At 40.8% G+C, this 22,953-nt stretch overlaps 1 protein-coding gene across 1 annotated transcript in view; it reads left to right on the forward strand.

Annotated features, from left to right (window-relative positions):
- CACNA1F (calcium voltage-gated channel subunit alpha1 F) overlaps nt 1-22,953 on the forward strand; it is a 125,744-nt gene that overhangs the window by 24,352 nt on the left and 78,439 nt on the right. The window contains exons 15-23 of the mRNA XM_042447643.1: nt 1,570-1,795; nt 4,919-5,126; nt 7,431-7,551; nt 8,695-8,788; nt 10,634-10,688; nt 15,096-15,144; nt 18,920-19,055; nt 21,679-21,808; nt 21,971-22,030. Of these exons, the coding sequence (XP_042303577.1) occupies nt 1,570-1,795; nt 4,919-5,126; nt 7,431-7,551; nt 8,695-8,788; nt 10,634-10,688; nt 15,096-15,144; nt 18,920-19,055; nt 21,679-21,808; nt 21,971-22,030 (1,079 nt within the window). The remainder of the gene's footprint in view (nt 1-1,569; nt 1,796-4,918; nt 5,127-7,430; nt 7,552-8,694; nt 8,789-10,633; nt 10,689-15,095; nt 15,145-18,919; nt 19,056-21,678; nt 21,809-21,970; nt 22,031-22,953) is intronic.

Here is a 22,953-nt window from a genome sequence, read left to right on the forward strand (position 1 = left end):
AAAAACTGGGGGTTTAAACGGACATTATCCTGTGAAAATTGCACCACTGCATCACGACTAAAGAGGCCTTATCCCGTCAACAACCAGGTAATAACCAGCAACAAATCATTCACGGTGAAATCCCGTGAATGATTTGTTTCTAGTTATTACCTGGTTATTGCCAGGATAAGTCCTCTTTAATCGCAGTGCATGTGAAAATCTTCACTGCAATTGCGTGATTTTCTTGGGATAATGTTAGTTTAAACCCCCGATTTCCCCTCATGTGATAAAGTCCCCTCTCTCTGTTGCAATAGTCTGGATGGGCCCAGTCTTACTCTTATGGTCTGTACAGAGTATTATTGTGTGGCACTTTTAAATACATATATTTATATTTATTAGTTTCACATGAAATATTACAAACTAACATGTAACAGTTAAGGTAACAAGAAATGTGTCAGCAAAAACTGAACATAATGAAGTAGAAAATAAAAAGTTGTTTTATTTTGTACTTGTATGTATACTTGTACGTATGTTATGTGATATATAATGGTGGCTGTTTCTTTTAATTTGAAATAAAAAAAATTAAAAAAAGAAAATAAAAAGAAAGGAGTAAGAAAGAATGCTAACAGAGAGGACTATAGGTCTACAGCAAAGGACTGTATTGATACTTCAAGCTGCATTAAGGCTTCTTAACATCTTTTCAAAGCCCTAAATGATGGAACGGTGGGTTGACAATATGAGAATTAATATTAATGTCATCTAAGAATGGAAATAAGTTCTCTGTGAATGACTCATGCACCAATGAATTCTTCAGTTTATTCATCCTGCTTAATAGTTTTACCATGTGGCACTTCTTTAATGTTAGGTTGCAGGAACCATATCTTGTCCAAATTCCACCCACCCACTCACCCACCAACACCCAGGATTCACTTTTTCCTCCCAGCACAGTTGTAGTCAAACATCTTTTGTGGGCACCACTTGAAAATTGCTAAGGGAGTCTCTGATAGCATAGTAGATTTGTTTTCGTGCTAGAAGTAAAAGAACGCACATAGGTCTTATCTTAATAGTATTTTCTCCTTAAGTGCCAACATCAGTGTTAGCGCTGAGAGTTCTGAGCTCTATGCTTGACCCCTGAAAAAGATTCCATTAACTGATAAAATGAGTTACACCCCTAGTACCATCTTATGAAAATCCTAGGTCCTAGACTGTAGAATGTTCCAGACAAAGCTTTGTGCAGGTCATGGATAGGCAAAAATGCAGCCCTCCAGATCTTTTAGGACTACAGCAGCCCTAACCACCATAGCTGTTGTGGGTCTGCAACTCCAAGAGTAAAACTAGGAGTTGCTGTCCTACAATACTTGGTGGTCTACATCCTACCTATCTATGCCCTTGGCCATATCCTTGTTAGCCTGTTTTAATGATCTAGCCCTGATCACATCAGACTTGATCTTAATTGTCATAAGAAATAAAACAAATCTAGGGCAACATAAGGATGTTCATGACTGTTCTGCAATTGCGTAAGTGGAGTTCTCAAACCATCAATGATCTTTTGAACCACAGTGTGAAAGCCTATACTTTTTATCCTCTCAGCTTATGCCAACAAAGTACTGCTGTCGCTGTTTACCATGGAGATGCTGCTGAAAATGTATAGCCTGGGCCTGCAGGCCTATTTTGTGAGCTTCTTCAACCGCTTTGACTGTTTTGTTGTCTGTGGTGGGATCCTGGAAACTGTCTTGGTAGAGTTTGAGATCATGCAGCCTCTTGGAATCTCTGTGCTCCGCTGTGTCCGCCTCCTGCGAATCTTCAAAGTTACCAGGTCAGTGAAAGGGACAAATTTTGCCGGGTTTAACTTGTGTTTGTTGCCTTTAACAAGTTTAATATCAGCTCAGTTATTGCTAGAGAATGTTACATTGAAATAGCTTGAGGAAGTAACACTAGTTTACTTAACACTAGACGATGTTACACTGAAGACATAATTGGAATTAGTACTTACTTATTTACTATACTTATACCCTGCTTTCTTCTAAGGGCTCAGAGTAGCTTACATCTGGCTTCCTGTGTAGTAATGGTTTCATTATTGCTAGAGGATGTCACACTGATGTAGCTTGAGAAAGTAATTGTTTAGTTAACACTAGAAGATATTACACTGAGGTCATAATTGGAATTAGTACTTACTTATTTGCTATACTTATACCCTGCTTTCCCCAAGAGTTCAGTGCGGCTAACATCTGGCTTCCCCTGTAGTAATGCTTTTTATTATTTATTGCTAGAGGATGTTACAGTGAAGCAGGTTGAGAAAATAATTCTTTAGTTAACACAATGTTATTCTGAGGACATAATTGGAATTAGTACTGTACTTACTTATTTGCTATAATTATACCGTGCTTTCTCCCAAGAGCTCAGAGCTGCTTACATCTGGCTTTCTATATAGTAATGATGGGCACCTGTGAGATTTTTTTAGGACTGCAGTGACCTCCTTGAGGATCTTGGAAGGCCGTACTCCTTTCCATTCTCTGCACTGGTGGATTTTTAAAATTATTACTCTTTAAAAAAAATCATCCCTATGTCTCCTAGAAGATGGAGGACAATTTCACCAAATATTTTGGCCCACCCATGGCTAGGCCTAAAACAACCTAGGCAGGGATGTAAATTGTCACAGAAAATGTGGTCCTAGCTGTTCTAAAGAGGTGTGGAGGTCCATTTTGGAAGTAAAAAATTAAAACTGGGTGACAGAGGGTGTTTAAAAAATGCCCTGGTGTGGCAGAACATAACCATTGGGCTGCACTTTTCCACCTTTCCTGTACAGTGTTACCTCATTTTCTAAGGCTATGCGCATCATTGAGAGGGAGAGACAGAAACTGGCAGAGCAGGAGGTCATAGAATTTGTAGACACTTGATGTTAAACAAACAGGATCTCAAGACTCTCTTTCTAACTGACCATCCATGTGATGCTGTCATCCTCTTTCCCATGTGTTTTTCAAACTGATTACTTATGCTTGTCTCAGTGCAATCTAGACATGTCCATTTAGGCTGAAGTCTCATTGAGTTCACCGACACTTCCTTTCCAGTACAGGCTAAAAAACATGAGAAAACAAAGTGGAAACAGTCCCAAAGAGTAGCGGCTTTCTCCATGCCTTATTGCATGATGCCGTAGCGCTTCAGTTCTCTTCCTGTGGGAGATGGTCATGTCTTTTGTTGAACTGAGTTTTCCAGCTAGACAAAAGAAGTGCCCATGGAAAGAGAATGGAAGTGCTATGCTATCATCCGGTAAGGCATGGAGAAAGGTGCTATTATCTGGCTCTGTTTCCACTTTCTTTTCTCATGTGATAAGGCTCTCAACAAAGATGTAGTTATGAGGGAGGGTGGAAAGAGGGCATTGCCTCCCAAATAAGAATTCTGTCCCCTCAAATGAATTTTGCCTGCAGTCCCCAAATGTTTAGAATCATAGAATCATAGAATCTTAGAACCATAGAACCATAGAGTTGGAAGAGACCGCAAGGGCCATCCAATCCAACCCCTGCCATGCAAGAAATATAAATCAAAGTATCCCCATTGACAGATGGCCATCCAGCCTCTGTTTAAAGACCTCTAAGGAAGGAGACTCCATTACACTCCGAGGGAGCAGTGTGTTCCACTGTTGAACAGTCCTTACTGTCAGGAAGTTCCTCCTAATGTTGAGGTGGAATCTCTTTTCCTGTAACTTGCATCCATTGCTCTGGGTCCTATTCTCTGGAGCAGCAGAAAACATGTTAGCTCTCTCCTCAATATGACATCTCTTCAAGTATTTAAACAGGGCTATCATATCATCTCTTAACTTTCTTTTCTCCAGGCTAAACATCCCCAGCTCATTATGTCGTTCCTCATAGGGCATGGTTTTCAGACCCTTCACCATTTTAGTCGCCCTCCTTTGGACACGTTCCAGTTTCTCCACATCCTTTTAAAATTGTGGTACCCAGAACTATTTAACATTACAGTATCTTAAAACTTTGATTGAATATTTAGAAATACACCTTAGGCATCCAAAGAAAGGAGGCAAGAAAAGTTACCAAAAGAATTCAAACACAACAAATAGAGAAGTTCTAGATGTGAACAATACTCAGTGTCTCCCACTCTGCAATGCTGTTCCCTCACTGTGAATTCTGGAGATGACTTGAGCTTCCCTGTTACCTCTTCTGCAGTAGATATGTGTCCTTAGTCTATTTGGCAGTCACCTGCTGCATGACAGTGGCTTCACCTGCTTTCAAACCATTCTCTAAATATAGGATGGACAAAGTGTGTCCCTCCAGATAGAAGTTCTCAGCATTCTTCACTGTTAGCTATTCTCTCTATACCTAATAGGAGCTGCAGTTCAACAACATCAGAAGGGCCATAGTGTACTGTTTAGAAAGCTAGATCCCATCCGAGTTCAACTTCCGAGCTCAAGACGGATTGGATAGACAGGATGAAACATTTAAGATCAATTTGGGGCCATGTAGTAACTCAAGTGACAGACTAAAGCTAATTAGCAAAACATTTGAGAATGAATGAGAGATGAGTGATCAAAATAAGATAGAAATATTTATGGTGATATCATAAATCTACAGGCTTGGTTCTTATATACAATCGTATTGTATTTTATTTTTCTATAAAATCCAATAGTGTAACATAATGAAATATACATTTTTAAAATACTACCCTAGATGATAAATCTGAAGATTAGAGAATAGGAAGTCAGTATTTGTTGTTATTGTATGAAATTATTTGTTTGTATTCTTTGTTATATTATGGTTGTCTTTGAAACTGTTGAATTCTTTGTGTATTTGTTGGTTTTTGTTTGAATGCCCTTTAAATAAATATTGAATAAAAGGAAAAAAGGAAAGAAAGAAATTCAGATCTAACTTGTGAGCCAAGCTGCCCCAAGTCACTTGACTCAAGTGTTCACACATGCTTTATCTTCCAGGCACTGGGCCTCACTGAGCAATCTTGTGGCTTCCTTGCTGAACTCCATGAAATCCATTGCTTCCCTGCTTCTCCTATTGTTCCTCTTCATCATCATCTTTTCCTTGCTGGGCATGCAGCTCTTTGGGGGCAAATTCAACTTTGACGAGACCCAGACCAAACGCAGCACTTTTGACACTTTCCCCCAGGCTTTACTCACCGTCTTCCAGGTAAACAGATGCATGTAGTGCAAACAGGATTTGCAGCCCATGATTTATGGAGCTGCAGTGCTTGCCTGCCTAGGTACCAGTGTTACTAGCTTTACATACACTCTTTGATCTTGTTGGTTGCCATGCCAAGCAAAGAGTGCAGCCTAAGTCTGTCGGGTCTGTTGATGCTGAGACTACAGTATAAGTTTTGGGTTGAACTTGGGAATGGCACAGGTCAGGATGAAGGAATTGGTGAGGCAGCAGCAGAATCTGGAATTCTTCCATACTACAAAATTACAATGCTTTGCTTCCACTTCACTGTCATGGTTCCATCTGGTGGAATCTTGGGATTTACAATTTAGGAAGGAAAATGTACAATCCTCAACCAGAGAATTTTCCTTTGGTGCCTCTGACCAAACTACAAGTCCCAGCGTTCCATAGGATGCAGCCATGGCAGTTGGAGTACAATCACAGTACTGTTAATTGTTCAGTTTGCTGAGGTGCATGGTTTTAAATCATCTTAAAACAGTTCTGTTTGGTTTTGATATGCCAAATTGTTGAATATGCTTTTCATCTATTTGAATTTTTCTTGCTGTTTCAAACTGGTGTTATGGTACACTGCCCTGATGGAAGGAAGGAAGGAGGGAAGGAGGTATGGCCGGAGAGGGGTGAAGAATGGCTGCCCGAGAAGATTTGAATCCGCCCTGGGTTCCCACTGGCTGAATCGATTTATTGTCAATTCAACTTGGCATCCCTACTAAGGATCCATCCTTTCCTGAATACTTTTTTGGAGAGTGTGCTTTTTGCTCAGGGTTTGGGGAAATGGCAACAGTTGTCATGGCAGGTTTTTTTAGATTGGTGATGAATCCTAGGAGCTGCTCTGAGGTTCCTTAGGTATGTCCGTGAAACAATCCTACGGAATAAGGAAGCAATACAGTCATATGAATAATAGAAAAGTTGTTGTTAACTCCTGAACATCAAAGTAAGAAGAGCTCAAAGCTCCATAGAACTGCATCTTGCAGTTTTAATTGGTGTATGTTACAGCCTGAGAAGTGTACTTGCTACAAGCCACACTTTCCTGTTCAGATACTCTCCTTTGCCAAATCCATGTGTTTTTCCCTTACAGAACTGCTTCAACCCAGCACCATTATCCCCGCAAACTAGAAGTAACCCCCAATAGGATTAAAACAATAGGGACAGGTTGTTTACATGGCTGAAAAGGGTGGCATTCCCCTGCTCCATTTAAATTACAATTTTTGTCCATTTCTCTCTACCGCCTCTCCTGATTTGGATTTGCCATTATTGCTTTTGGTTAGCTCCTGCAGTTATAACATCAAAAAGAAATAGATATTATTCCTTCCCCACATCTCTTCCTTAACAACAACAACAACAACACTGTGGGGAGAAGTTTCAGGAAGATGTGATGAGTTCTGACTGCCTAGTACAGGAGTGACTATTCTTCAATGTTTGGGAACCATTTTCTGTTCCTCTCACCACTTAGGGAGGGATTTTAAAAATTATTTTTATTTTTATTTTTTGCTGTTAACAAAACAGTGGAGGGAGACCAAAACAGTGTTAACATGCAAAAATCGCAGATCCTGGAGCCCTTTGTGACAAAAATGTCCCTTTCAGCCATTTTTTGGAAAAGAACAAAAGTTTGAGGCAGGGAGGTAAGAGGTCTCAAGAACCACACAGCCCCCCAAGGGCCACATGGGCAGCATCTGCATTGCATAAATAATGCAGTTCAACATCACTTTAACTACCCTGGCTCAGTGCTATAGAATTTTGGATTTTGTAGTTTGGTAAGATATTTAGCCTTCTCTGTCAGAGAGCTCTGGTGCCACAACAAGCTACAAATCCTAGCATTCCATAGGATAGAGCTGTGGCAGTTCAAGTGGTGTCAAGTTGCATTAATTCTGCAGTGCAGATGCAGCCATTGTGGTCCATGAGCCAGGCAATTCCCCTTTCTGTCCTATTTAGGTAATGGTGGTGAAAAAAAGAAATAGCAGTATGTGCATCAGATGTGTTTCAGTGGGCACACAATGCATATCTGTAATGTGTTCCCACTACCCATTGTACTCATAATCTGTCAAGAGGCAAGTAGCTTTAAATCTTGATAGTATATAAAAAAACTTGTCATGACCAGAATTCCACAACCCATACTCGCCCACATAAGCCATGGTTTTGCTCCTGCTCCAATTAAATTACATTTTCTGTCCACTGTCAGTACCACTTCTTGGAGTATAACAAGAATATTTCTTACTCAAGATGTGCTTCCAGCACAATCTCAGTCATATTTGCTGTTTTCCCTTTCCCGTGCCACAGATCCTGACTGGGGAGGACTGGAACGCAGTGATGTATGACGGGATCATGGCCTACGGAGGCCCCTATTTCCCAGGCATGCTGGTCTGTGTCTATTTCATCATCCTTTTTATTTGTGGCAACTGTATCCTTTGACTCTTGGGATGGCTGTGAAGATTAACAGATCTTAAAGCCAGAAGGATTATGCTAGGCTGCTCGAGTGCTAATTAGTACAGAAATGTGCTGTTGTCTCTGCCCCCCTCCTATTAGCAGAAACAGATAGAAGATGTTGGTCAGAGACTTTACCATTCATAGACCACTTTGTATTCCACTAAAAGGGGTCACTTTACATGTATTTGGGGAACCTTTACTAGTAAGATGAACAGACCGGTTTTCTTTGGTTTGACTGCAGGAACATCAGTGTTTGGGCCAATTGCTCATTGGATGAATCACAGTGCACAGCCATCTCTCTCTGTTCATGTTGTTTCATGCACTCACTCTGCGCAACAGAGGGCTATCATTATTAACTGTATTTCTGTTCCATGTGTGGAGTTGCCCACTCTTTTCTTATGATGAATAGTTTTTGTGATCTGGTCCTTACACATAAATTTGAGCCCATTAGTTGGAGCCATGCAAACGTGTACTTGGAATAGCAGTCAAGCTTCTTGCTTGTTTTAAGCCCTGTTTTGTTTGCCTTCGTTTTTTTAACTGCTTCCCACAGCAGCAGCCTATGGGTCCTATGGACAGAGGAAATCCTAATTCAGCTTTTCTCTTTCCTAGTCCCAATCAAGTTGATCTTCTTGGCTTTGCCACTGCAACATTTGTGTATGTCTCAAAGCAGGGAAGCGAGAATAATGTCATTTACATGTGAGATTGTTAACATACTTGGTTCTGAAATGTGGCTGCAATGATTCCTTTATTTTAAAACATTTTGTTGACTGAAAAAGTACCCTGATTGATCAGGCAGGAAATCATTTCTTTAAAAACTGAGATTGGCAAACATTACCTTAGAAAAGACATCCTCCCTGCTCTCTCAGGAATACTTCTTTTAAGATGGTTCCTGCTATGGAGCATTTGTGCATCTTCTAAGGAAATTAAGCATCTTGCTTCAAGAACATTGTGTTTACTTTATGAAAATGTGATTGATGGAGTCATTAAATGCCTCAAACTGCTATAATCCATCCGTTAAAATGTCTTTAATTAGGTTGAAACCTTGTTCTAGGAATATATCAGTTCAGACCAGTTTCCCTTTGCAACAAGCTATTTTTTCCTGAACTTCAAACTCCAGATATCCTACTCAATGTCTTCTTGGCCATTGCTGTGGACAATCTTGCAGATGGGGACAATATCAATACGTCCAAAGAGGAGGAGCACAAAGACAAGTGAGAATTGACACTAATCAGGACGGGTGCGAGGGGAATGAATCACTACTGTTAACCTAAGTAATGTGGATGATGGAGATTAAAAAAAAATTAAATGAATTTTGAAAACTATTTTGTAAGCTTTTTCAAAAATATTTTTAAAAAGGAAGAAAAAGCTCCATTTATTCCAATGGAGATGAAGGGGGTAGTAAGGGACTGTACATAGGCAGGATGAAGAAACAGAGCCAGTGAAAAACTGCTGTTCATTTGTAACTTTATACACTTTTGTATGTTATTTTACTGCTTTGAAATTGCTAGTTGGAAGCCACTTTGGGGACATTTTTGTCCTTAAAGGAAGGGTTCATCCACATGAACAAAATATCAAAGAAGAGTTTGGGGTTATCTTCATGCTATATAATTTAGGAAGGTGCTAGAATCTTGTAGAAGGTGGGAAGTGGGATATCTCTGCAGCTCTTGAAAAGGAAGAGAGTGTAAAGTCATGGAGGGGATGTTTATCAACAACTGTTAGCTGTCAGGAACTTCACATTCACACTGAATACTAGATGCTAGGGATAAGTAAGAAAGGAAGTCAACTAGTTTGGACTGTCAGGGATAATCCTATTTGTATTTTGAAATGGCAAAGTCACAGCTGTGTAGAGCTAGAAATGAATCCTCCATCTGAAAATGCCCCTTTTTGCTCTGTTTGTGACTAATCTGTCTGCTGTCAGACTAAAGAATCCCCCTGTGATTCAGTGGCTGTATTGAGCATAGTACAGTGGAACTTAAATCCTACCTGATCTCTGAATTTGTGTGTGTGTGGGGGGGGGGGGGGAAGATGTATGTATGACCTTATATGTTTAGTATGTATACATTGATACATTGATGCATACGGTACATTTCTTACTACAGCTGGAGGGCCTAAAGATAGTTGTGCACAAATTGGTAACCTCAAAGCTAGATTTTTGCAAAGTGCTGTTCACTGGATTACCTCTGTACCAAATTCAGAAACTTCAATTAGTGCACAACTAATTGTTTTTGACATTTCACCAGCATCTATAGCTGGCATCTTCAGAGAATGCTGGCATAGAAGTGGGTTGGGTATATATATACTGTATGATACACACACACACACACACACACACACACACACACACACTGTGTGAAGAGTGATTTCCATGTTAATCTGTGTATTGTTTTGTTGTTGAATGGCAAAGCCTCAGGGTGGGAGGATATGCAAAGAGAATTTGTGTCTGGTAGCCAAACTCTGCTAAAGAAGAAACTCTTAAAGGTAGCAAAATTTGGCTACCAGTCCTGAAAAACACTAAAATCAAGACTCGGCAAATGCAAATGAAAACTACTCAGGATCAGGGGTTTTCCCAGCAAACAATGGATCTCTAATTAAACAGACACAAATCCTCTTTGCATATCCTCCCACTCTGAGGCCTTGCCATTCAACAACAGAACAATACACAGTTTAATATGGAAATCACTCCTCCCAAGACAGTATATATAATATACACCCAACTCACTTCCATGCCAGCATTCTCTGAAGATGCCAGCCACAGATGCTGGCAAAACATCAGAAACAAACTCTTCTAGAACATGGCCACATAGCCTGAAAAGTCCACAAAAACCTGTCTGTACACTTTCTGTGCCAGGCTGGTGTGAGAATGTATAAGGTAATAGATAATAATATATTTAGTATATAAAAAGGGGTATGCTCAGTATCTGTGAAATAATGGTTCTGGGATTGTGAGAGGTTGTATGGAGAAGACCTTCATCATTTCCAGACTGCAGAGTCTAAGGCAGCATACAGTGTTTTACTTTTTCTTTTCTAACACACTCCCTATTCCTCTTACAATACAGAGAGGCGCCAGTAGAGGGGGAGCAGAGCACCGAAAATGAAGAGAAAGAAGTCAAGGTGAGAATGGAAATCCTTGACCTTCAGTTTTGACTGTGTGGCTTTGGGAGATGTAACTGAGCTCCTCCAGGCTCTGAGAGTAGTGATTCCACACACAAAAAATCTATATATCACAGGCTAGTGTATTGAATGAAAAACCACAGCACTGCAAACTGGCATGAAATATCCTAGGGGAAAAATCCAATTAGTAATATAAAAAGTCTAAATCCCAAACCTGGATGTATCATGGGCTGCAAAACATAGTGGATTTTGATGAATTATAAGTATAGAGTATTCTGTGCTTATGGCGCAGCCATTCAGAATGCATCTGTGCAAAGAGTTCTTCTATCTGGGATCAAACAATGCTAGGAATGGAGCTATAACCAGAAAATCAGAAGAAGATTAAGTATGGGGATGGAGGGACAGCTATGAAAGAACTAGAAAGGATCCTAAAATTCAAAGATATACAACTCAGCACAAAAGTTAGAATTATACAAGCTACTGTATTCCCTATTACCATGTATGGATGTGAGAACTGGACAGTAAAAAAAAAAAAGATAGGAAGAAAATACATTCGAGTTGTGGGGCTGGAGAAGAGTGCTGGGATTCCAAGGACAGCCAATAAGACAAAAAAATGGGTCCTAGAGCAGATTAAGGCAGACATCTCCCTGGAAGCCCAAGGTGACAAAACTTAGGGTGGCAACCTTTGAACACTTCATACGAAGGCATGAATAGTTGGGAAAAAAAACTATAATGCTAAGAAAGGCGGAGGGAAGTAGGGAGAGAGGAGGGCTGCATGCCAGATGGATGGACTCTGTTATAAAGAGATCATGAGTATGGGTTTGCAGGAGTTGAGCAGAGCAGTGGAGGACAGGGGGTCTTAGGGATATCTCATCAGCAGGGTTGCCATGGGTCAAGAACGACGTAAAGGCAGTTAACAGTAACAAAATTTTGCCTAATAAATATGGTAAAAATGCAGACTTGAGCATGAGATGCACTAGACTGGAATGCCATTGGTTAACCTCAACTAGAGTAGATCCATTAAATCAACTGTTGAATAGTGTGCCTACATCTAGGTAAATCCAACAGATTTAGTGGATCTATTCCAGTCACTTCTAACAAAAGGATTTAGGGCGAAATGGACTACAAAAATAATCCAGTTTGAAACCACTTTAACTGTCCTGGCTCAGTGCTAGGGAATATTGGGAACTGTAGTTTATTGTGGCACCAGAGTTCTCTGACAGAGAAGGCTAAATGTCTCACAAAAGTACAGTTCCCAGGATTTCTTAGCACTGAGCCAGGACAGTTAAAGCAGTCTCATAAATTTAGAATTGTCCAAGTCATTGTATTCTCCACTGCTTTGTATGGGTGAGAGAGTTGAACAATGAAGGAAGTGGATAGGAAGAAAATCAATTCTTTTGAGATGTGGTGCTGGAGAAGAGTGCTGATGAAACTGTGGATGGCCAAAAAGACAAACAAATGGATCCTTCAACAGAGCCAAGATGGCGAAACTGATGCTTGTTGTATTTTGGTCACAGCATGAGAAGGCATGATTCAATGATTCACTGGAAAAGGCAGTAACGCTAGGGAAGGTAGAAGGTTGTAGAAAGAGAGGAAGACTGCCATGCTAGATGGATTGGCTCAATCAGGGAGGTCACGGGCCTGAATCTACAAAACCTAAGCAGAGCAGTGGAGGATAGGGATGCTTGGAGATGTCTCATCTACAGGGTCACCATGTGTCGACTCAAAGACAGTTAACAAAAACAACAAAAGCGAACCTATCATGGGGTCTTCTTGTCTAGATTTGTTCAGAGGGGGTTTGCCTTAGCTTTCCTCTGAGGCTGAGAGAGTGTTACTAGCCCAAGGTCGCCTAGTGGGTTTCTGTGGCTGAGCAGAGATTGAACTCTGGTCTCCAGAGTTATAGTCCAGCACTGAAACCACTGTACCACATTGACTCTAAAGATATTATTACTGTTAATAATATTATTATTGTTATTTAATTCATTTGTATCTCATTTCCCCCAGCAACGTTTATTTATATGCTACCTTTTAAAGCATACAGATGTTAAAACAAACACTGTTAAAACCCTTGTTGTTGTTGTTGTTGTTGTTGTTTTGTGCCTTCAATTCATTTCTAACCCTTACATAGTCGTATACAAAAACATACAGAAAGTAATTATTAAAATGCAATTAAATTACCCACAAAATTAAACCAATTAAAACAAATCCATTGAAAACATTAAGATCCATTTGGATCGGCAAAACAGCACATTATTAAATGCCCCCGCAGTCAATTTTTAAAAGCCTCTTGGAACAGATTTTTGTTGTTGCTGCTTGCCAAAGAAAGGACAGCGAGGAGAAGAACACTGGAAACAACTGGGGCCACTCTGTGGCATATAATAATCTCAGGTACAATATGAGATTAAAAATATGGGGCCTCTGGCTCTAGGAAATCTCATGAGGTTGTTATATTAATACAAGGAAATTTAAATTTTAAAGTAAATAAGGCCCACAGGGACCCTAGAGGGTATTCAGTTCATCTTTATTACAGGCATAGACCAGCACAACCCTAGAGGCTGTTTTCTATTTATAGAAGGATTCTTAATTTACATCAATCTTTGTCACAGTCTAGGCACAAAATGTGGACCAAATGGGATTTTTCCCAATAAAGTTTTAAAATTTAAAGAACTTTCCCTCTGGGAATCTAAATTCTGTGGGGTTGGGGATCTCAAATGGAACCTCCAAAGGAATGGACCTGGGGGCTTTAAGCAGTGCTGAATTATTGAAATGGATTAAAGAATATTTGCCTTCCTCTAAAGTCATGCCTTACCTTGCCACTTTATAGCTATTCAGGGACAAATCCCATTTGGAAGCACAGAAATTTTGCCCTGAGGCCATTTGCTGGTTAGGACTAGAATTACTTGTTCTTATTGCACTTTTACCTTGCTGCATCATTTATTGTTATTAGTTCATACTATTGTCCTGTTTACAGTTTTTATATACTTTTTTCCCTTTGATATGATTTGAATGATTTTATTTGTTGCTTTGTTATTTTAATCTCATTCATTTGAGCTGGAGGGATCTGGATTGCAAATACACTCCTGTTTATTGTGGACCTATAGCAGGAGAATTTACTGGACATCTGAATCCATTGCCTGTCTCGCAGTGTGGTAATTCTGGTCCAAAACACACTGTAGAAATAATCCAGTTTGAGACCATTTTAACTGCCCCGGCTCAGTGCTAGGGAATTCTGGGAACTAGTTTCTTGTGACACCAGAGCTCTCTGACAGAGAAGGCTAAATCTCTCACAAGACTATGGTTCCCAGAATTCCCTAGCATTGAGCCAGGACAGTTAAAGTGTCCTCAAACCCTGGTGTCTAGAGTTGTAGCCCAACACTCAAACCACTATGCTTGCTCTCATGGTATATACTTTAGGGTGACTCTAATGATACCCAAGTCTGTCCTGTAAGAGCCAAGATAGATGCAAGAGGGCAATCGTGCACTTTCTCTGTATCTGTTCTATTCCCTTTGAAATAATGAAGTGGTGCTTCTAATTTTTATGAGAATCAAAACCTATTTGATCTGTTACCGTAACTTGCAAATATCCTGGTGGTGGTGGTGGGGTGTGTGTGTCAATGTATTTACCTAGGAAGCTTTTTCTTCTCATTCATTATGGTGCCACTCTGCTTTGTATCTACTGTCTGGCTAGAAAGAAGTTAGTGAGATCAAATCTTAGATCTTAGATTGTAAGCCTGAGGGCAGGGAACCGTCTAATTAAAAGATTGTTTGTATGTATAGTGCTGTGTAAATTTACAGTGCTTTATAAATAAAAGATAATAATAATAATAATAATAATAATAATAATACATGTTTCTTATCCCATTTCCTCAAGTAGATGAAAAGTAATAATTCCCTCATTTCATAGTGATCCAAGAACAGCCCTTTAGCTAAGATTTCTTTCTTAATTTCCAAACATGAAAGTATGTTCTGTGTGTGTGTGTGTGTGTTTCTCTTTCACTCTTGAGTTTGCATTTGAATGACAAGCTATGAACTACTGTGGTTGGTATTTAATGCATAACAGGAAGAGAGCAAACATAAAAATTAGAAGATATGTCTGTCCCTTCTGTGCTTGATATAGGCACCTCTCCACCTTGACTTATGTTTAAAAAAAAATTGGTGGTAGGAAACCATGCAGGAGAGACACATTCAGATTTTTGCAGACTTGCTTGGGATCATCTTCATTTGCAGGCACAGGTCTAGACCTGAAGGGCTTACTGTGCCTTTCTCTGTCCAAGACTGAATGAGAGTACAAGTAATAGTCTGGAAGCTTTCAAGAAGGTCTTCTCTCACTGTTTCTCACTCTCACCTATTGCTCATCTTCTTCCCCCACCCCACACTAATAATATTTTTCATCTGTTTTTTTCTAAGGTGGAATGTGGTGAGGAGGAAGAAGCAGAAGAAGGCAGTGAAGAAGCAGGTGAGGAAGGAAACTCAGGTTATGTTTGGTTACTGTGAGAGCCACAGAGATAGTTATACCACTCTCTAGGGCATACTGAGATGAAACGGCTGTTTCAGAAATAGGTGAGAATTTCATTTTTGATCATATTTCAGTACAAATGTACCAGATTTGCACTTCCCACACCACTTCTCAAGACTGCCATTTGCAAAGACTGCAGTTTGAGAAAGACATCAAAACTGTGTGCATTTAGAAATGTGCTTGTAAACATGCATATATGTGAAACTGTGTATATCTGAAGTATTCAGATACATCCACTAAAACAAAAATGCATCATCGGAAGAGTTAAGAAAATGTATCCATGTGAAAATGCTTTCAAAACTGCATAGATTTGGACTATGCACCAACTATGTGTCTGTTTTGAAGAATACATATGATAAAAAAATATGCAATCTGAAGATGGAAGCAAGGAAGAATCTGGGAACCTCAGTGACAGATTTCCCCCCCCCCATCCTTCTGTTGTTTATGTTTTCAAAAGAAGGCATAAAGCAGATATTGACTTCAGTCAGCTAGGTACCTAAAAGTAAAATCTACAATTTCATCATAGTACTCATTCTGCTGGTTTTCTTCCGTACTCTCCTCCACATAAAACAACTACACTGGTGCCTCGGGATACGAAATGATCGGGTTACCAAATTTCCGGGATACGAAAAAGTTGGATTGGCAAAAACTGTTTCGGGTTACGAAATATTTTTCGGGTTACGAAATTCATTTTCGGCGCGAAATTCAAATGCTGCAAAGTGCAGCTATAGGCTTTCCAGTGCTAACGGAAAGCCTTTTCGGGTGACGAAATTTTCGGGTTACGAAAGGAATGGCGGAACGAATTAATTTCGTAACCCGAGGCACCAGTGTACCAGAAGACATTAGCATAACCTGTCTTTGTGTTCTGGAATGTTTAAGCCTTAGATATTAAAAAAAAACCCACTATATCATAGGGAGAAAGAAAAAGAAAGGATGTTAAATGGATGGATGGATGGGTGGATGGAGAGAGAGAGAGAGAATAAATTTTACAGTATAAGCTATGTTGTGTGATTGGTGCTTGTTGTTGTTGTTACTCTATGAAGTGTGATGCACATTGGTGACACCCATTATAGGCAGCAACAATTTGGAGTGGCAAGGGGGCTACAGTGAATGTGGAGGTAGCTGTCCTTGATGTTTCCACTTGCTGGATCTTTTCAGACACTGCTGTCATATTTATGACATATTTGCATATTTTCTGTGACATAGAAAGTGCACTTCTAATACCCATCTCCTTCCTCTGAGGATCACTGCTTAATCTAGGTGGCAAGCTGTGCATTGTTGTCGTTGTTGTGTACCTTCAAATCATTTTCAACTTGTGGCAATCCTAAGGCAAACCTATCATGGGGTTTTCTTGGCAAGATTTATTTAAAGGAGGCTTGCCCTTGCCTTCTTCTGAGACTGACGGCATGCGACTTATCCAAGGTCACCATTACCTAATTCTTATATTTCCAAATATATTTTGTTACCTGCCTAGATGAAGGTACGTATTTTTCCTTCATGGAGAAACACTGCAAGGCCTTGCCCCCAATGCTCTCTGCCTTTAGGCTCTTTTGCATTATAGAGAAAACATATCCAGGGGTAGCAGTGCTGGCCATATGGCAAAGTCATCAAAATATAACAAAGTCATCCAAAATCTGTAAAACAGTGATACCTTTATTGGGCCAGCCAAAGTGCACATTATACATGTTGCAAGCTTTTGAAGCTCCACTGGCTTCTTCATCAGGCAAAGGTGTTAAAAATTATACAAGAGAAAGACAGAAAAAAATTGATGATGTTAATCCTAGCCCTGCAATTGGTAATGATGTTGTGATTGTTGTCCTCAGTTCAGATGGTATGGAAGGTTATTCATGCAGGTGGGCCTCTCCTCCTTCTGGTCATGTGGGTACTGGGAGATTTAGTCCAGGAAAAAAAAGAGAGCTCTAGTGCTAAACCCCAGGATTCCCTAAGATGCAGCTTTGGCCGTTGAGTGGAATCCAAGTGCCATAACTGTGAAAGAACACTTTGTTTCTTCTGATATATTCCTGCCTGTGTGACCCCCACGATTTTCACTCTTCTCTTTTAGAACATAAGCAGGAATCCATTCATAATATGTGTCTTCAAGCCACCTCTCAACCTATGGCGACCCTATGAATTTCACAGGGTTTTCTTAGGCAAGGCATATTCAGAGGTGGTTTTATCCCTTCCTTCCTCTGCAATGTAGCCTACAGCACCTGGTATGCAGAGATGCTCTCCCATCCAATTACTAATCAGGGCTGGCCCTGCTTTGCTTCCAAGATCAGATGAGCATTTAAGTTCTACAAGCAGGAAACAACAGAACAAAAAGCAAGGTGGGAGAACTGACTCGCAGTCAAGTGAAACTTGCTGGACCTTGGACAGCTCCAAGTAGACAACTCATTCCAGCAGTATCTACTGCAACCCAGCTGAGCACTTTCCCTGACCTAGCCCTGAGGAATGTGTGTTGTTGCCGTTTGCTGTTGCCACAATTATTTGTTCATTGCTTTCCTATCCTTCCACAGTTCCCAATGTGATTGATAATAAAACAGATTTTAAAAATTAAAAAAAAAATTAAAACCAGGATTTTTTTTTAATAAAACAGTTTTAAAAACTAAAATCCATACAGAATAATAGGGCTGAGTGTTAGCAGAACAGCGAAGAGACCCAGTCCCAGAATTATGGATTACCTGCACCAGTGGGCTCCATAAAGATGTTGAAAAGTGTGCTATGAGTTGTAGTCTATTGTATCTGAATGACACCAGCTTAGAGGAAGTTGTCTTAAATACTGTTTGGTCTTGGATATTGCTTTACTTCCTTGCTGTAGAGTGGGAAACCTTGAAAGGTGCACCTTCTGGCCTGGAGTTTAGTCATCTGGGCTCATTCCTGGTAAGTGCATTGCCTGCAGTGGTAGGTGAGTTCTTTAGCATGTCAGTTGCACTTGACTCATGGTGCAGTGATTTGAGCATTGGTCTACAATTCTAGATACCAGGGTTCAAATCACTGCTCGGCCATGGAAACCCACTGGGTTAGTCTGGGCATTTAACATTCTCTCAGCTTCATAAGAAGGCAAAGACAAACCACCTTCAAACAAATCTTGCCAAGAAACCCCTTAGGGTCATCATAAGTTGGAAATAACTGGAAGACACACCACCAACAACAACAACCTGAATTTTAGATGAGGCAGCTCAAGAGCAGAAGCTTCTGTAGGTTCTGTCTGGTCTGGAGTGGGTGCTCAGTCTCAAGATGTTGTTTTTTGTGGGCCTGACCTTAGTTTTGGTTTCTTCATTCCATTCTTGGTCTTCATAACTCAGATGAACCCTGTCTGTCAGTGACAAGAAATCTGCTTGGACTTGAGATCATTATGGATCTCCATAAATCTCAGATGATTCTTCACATTCTTCCTTCTGCATCTTATGCCTGGGACTTTGTCCCTGAATACCTAAATGAAGCTGTCTCCCTGTGCTTCCCTTCAAATCTCAGCTCCCCCCCCCCCAGTCCTCTTCCACTTATAGGAACTAACCTAAGTATGCATTCCTAAACCAAACATATGTATATTCTTGCCCTTCTGGCCTGTTCGTTGCTGTCTTCTCTGTTGAATTTTAACTTGCAAACTCTCCTGGGGCAGGACATGTGTTTTTTGTTGTTACTGTGTAATATGTCATACACATTTACTGGGACTGTATAATGAAAATATGATTTGACTGATTAAACCTGCTTTCAGGTGAGGAAGAGGAAGAGGAAGGAGACCAGCAAAGCCTGGCAGAGTCTCACCTTGATAAACTGGAGGAAACCCCCAAGGAGAAGGTGATGCCCATTCCCGATGGAAGCTCCTTCTTCTGTTTGAGCAAGACAAACCCGTAAGTACAGAAAGGATGTTTTTCTCCTTAAATGAAATGTAATCTTGGTTTGGCTATAATTATGCAAGACTTGAAGAATGAGGCCAAGAATTGCTCTCTTTCCGAACTGGAAAAAATTACTTATTTTGACTACAGACTTAAGAATCCCCCAATTCTAGAATCGTCCAGAGTCCACCAAACATGTGGCTGGAGAATTTTGGGAGTTGTAGTCCAAAGATTCTTCCAGAACTCCTCCAACTCTAATCTCTTTTAGATCTTTTCTACTCGTTTGGGGTTAGAATTTGAAGTGGCCAGTTGAAAGTGCCAGAGATAGAGGTTGCTGTTGCTGTGTTCTTTGAGACAAGTTTTGAAAACAGAAAGCAAATGTCAGAGACAGCAGAGGTGTAGTCAGGTCAGACAGACATCACCTTCCAGAACAACAAAGCTCTTAGAAAGCCTGGAAGGTAGGTGGCAAGATAAAGCACTCTGCACAGCTCTTCCCATAGTGAGTGATCACAGTAAGGGGCCAAGCCTGAAGAAACAGTGATACAAGGTTCCTGTTGGGTCACCAGATCAGATGGTCTGGCTGGGCTGATGAACCGCAGTAACCCTCTTTGGCTTTTATCTGGGTGAAGTGGGATGCTGCAGCAGACCAGATCTCAGACTTAGAGGCGTGTTACAGACCGCCTAAAAGCGGCAGTCTGCCGGCACTGCTGGTTGCTCTGCGCGGGAGCCGCAGCAGCCAAACCGCACGGCTCCCGTGCGGAGCAAAAAAGAAGCCCCAAAATGGCACTTCTTCCTGTGGCATGGTTATGATGCCGCGAGGTACCAATGGCGCACTTGCGATGTCATAAGCGCCACGCGGCTTGCGGATGCTATGCGTCCGGAACGTAATAATGGCGGCGCCTGTGTGTATAGGGTGCCGCCATTATTATGCCCCCCGTCACATGCTAGGGGTGAGGCTGGTTTGGACGCTAGGTCCCCGGCCAACCCCTAGCACGTGACGGGGGCGCCTCAAGAGCCCATCATAGTTTCTTCAGCTTGAACATTGCCCTGATAGTGAAGAAAAGTAAGGTACAGCCACAAACCCACTACCAACATCCTTAGTTGTTCCCATGGTATCTGAGATGCAGGCTTGCATTTATGTGTGTTTATGTGCCTTCAGGTGACCTGTCAACTTATGGCAACCCCATGAATTTCATAGGGGTTTCTTAGTCAAGGAATACTCAAAGGTGGTTTTGCCAATTTTTTCCTCCGAAATGTAGCTTACTGACATTCGTTGATGGTCTTCCATCCAAGTACTAACTAGGACTGAACTCCTTAGCTTCCAAGATCAGATAAGCTCTATTGCCTTTAGGTATTTAGACTCTGAGTGTATGTATAATGCGCGTATGTAGACTGTCAACAAATGTCAATCCGATTTTCACTGAACAATCAAGTTGTTGTTGTTGTTGTTGTTGTTGTGTGCCTTCAAGTAAGGATTGTTCAGATGGGGGTTTGCCTTTGCTTTCTTCTGAGGCTGAGAGGGTGTGACTTGCCCAAGGTCACCCATGGGGTTTCCCTGGTTGAGCAGGAATTTGAACCCTGGTCTCCAGAGTTCAACAGTCAAGCCACTATACCATGTTGGTTTTCTCGTGAACTCCCATGACTTCCCCTAAAATGGGAAGTGTAAAGTTCAGGTGCTGCTTCATCCCATTTGTTCCTCTTCTGCGTTGTTTGGGCTACATCTGCTCATTCTCATTAAACTGCAGATAGCATCCTAGTTACTTGTGATTTCTAAAATTTATTTTATTGTAGCTTTTTCAGATTTTATGCATGTACATTTGTAATAGGGCCCTTGGTACTCACTGGAGGGCCCTGCATGGATACCCAAATTGATGGATGTTCAAGTCCTATTATATACAATGGGATAATCAAATGGTGTTGTTTATTTAAAATAGCAAATCAAGGTTTGCTTTATGGAATTTTTTGGGGGGGAGGGGGAGTGGGGATATTTTCAAGCCGTGTTGGTGGAATCCACAGATGCAGAACACATGGATATGGATGAGCATATTCCTGAGAAGTGTAGCTTTTTAGTGAGGGTGTAGAGAGTTCTAATGCTGCTAAAGTTCTTTCAGGAAAGAAAAAGTCTAATCAGTATAAAACTATAATCTGAATTTGTCTGAGGTCCTGGTTCCATAGTTATCTCATACTAAGATTCATTCTGTCGGAGGAGTAAGGAGCAAATAGTAGCACAATGACTAGTTCTGCTTGGGCAGGCTTAGTCAGTTTACTGTCTCATTTAGATTTAAACTTGCTGGCAGATGAAGTAGTTTAGGAGTTTTTTGCTGTTTTCTCATCTTCTAGGAGAAGAAGTAAAATCTCAAAGGAAGAGACTAGTGTCAGAGGGGTAGTCTATTCTCTCATTGCCTTTGGAAGTTTGGCTATTAGCTCATCTCCTCCAGTTCAGTCTACTCAGGCTGTCCCCAAAACCTTGCCCCTGAACTCTGCCACTCCTTGACCAAGATCCACCTATAATCTGCCAAGATTACCTTTCTGCTTCCTGCCTCAATCTTCCCTCCCTAGTTCCTGTGGGTCTAAATCTTTATAATCTCACCTTGTGTTACTGGCTCATTGAGATGGCTACTTTTCCTTCCTCCACTAGGCTCCGTGTTGGGTGCCACAAGCTGATCCATCACCACATCTTCACCAATCTCATCCTCGTCTTCATCATCCTCAGCAGCATATCTCTAGCAGCCGAGGACCCTATCCGGGCACACTCTTTTCGCAATAATGTAAGCCACATCCTGTTTAAATGGAAGAAAGGAGGAGGAGACAGAAGCATCTTGCTCTCATCTTCTCTCTCTCTTTCTCTTTCCTTGTTCTCTGTTCTTTCCTCTCCTTACTTTTTCTTTTTCTGTCTCCCTCTTTCCCTTTCCCCCCCTCCTGTTACTCAGATTCTGGGTTACTTGGACTATGCCTTCACGTCTATCTTCACTGTTGAGATTCTGCTAAAGGTACCCAAACTAAGTAGAGTGGAGGATGAGAGGGACTGAGAGGGAAAGCAATGTATGGGATTACCCCACCTATTGGAAAGAGGAGACATTTGTTCCAAAGGCCGAGTGGGATCAAACAATCAGCTGCTCTTGCCTGCCACTGCTGTCATAATTCTGGAAAATGCTGGGTTAATTGTTGCTGCCATGTGGCATCAAATCTAGTCTGATTTAGGGAGACCCTTTCATAAGGCTTTCTTGGCAAGATTTATTCAGAAAGAGTTTGTTGTTGCCTTCCTCTGAGTCTGAGCATGATTTGCATCCAAGGCTACTCCACAGGTCTCCATGACTGAGCAGGGATTGAAACACTGTTCTCCTGGAGCCCTAGTCCAGCACTCAAACTGCTATACCATGCTAGTTAGCATTATTTTTTTAACACAAATTTAGTTTCAATATTGCTAAGCAGTGTTGTATAGAACAATAGTGGGAGTACATTCTGCTAGCGATTTCCAGCCAGCTTCACTGTGAGCTCTGGGTGGTTGCAGTTCTTGTTATGATGAGTGCTGCACTAGGTAGACCTTGGCTGATCAGTGCCTCTTTATGTTCTTAAGCATGAGTCATACACTGTGGGGTAATACAAGATGGAATAGATGTGCGCTAACTGCTAAGAGGTGTTGAAGGCGCATTCTTGTTGTGTTTTTTTTTCAATGCAAAAGAGTGAGCTGAAGGTTAAAAGGCAGCCTATCCCTGGTATAGACCACAACAGTGGTAGTGCAATGCCTCTCATCTAAATGAGTTTGATGAAAGTACGAGCATTATAGGACAAGATCAAAACAGAGCTGTCAGTACTCTGTTGCCTACAAATTAAAAATTTGCCCTGTAACAAAAACTTATTTCTGCTACCTTATTATTATTATTATTATTATTATTATTATTATTATTATTAT

Source organism: Sceloporus undulatus, chromosome 2 (assembly GCF_019175285.1).
Source record: "Sceloporus undulatus isolate JIND9_A2432 ecotype Alabama chromosome 2, SceUnd_v1.1, whole genome shotgun sequence".
Lineage (NCBI taxonomy): Eukaryota > Metazoa > Chordata > Lepidosauria > Squamata > Phrynosomatidae > Sceloporus > Sceloporus undulatus.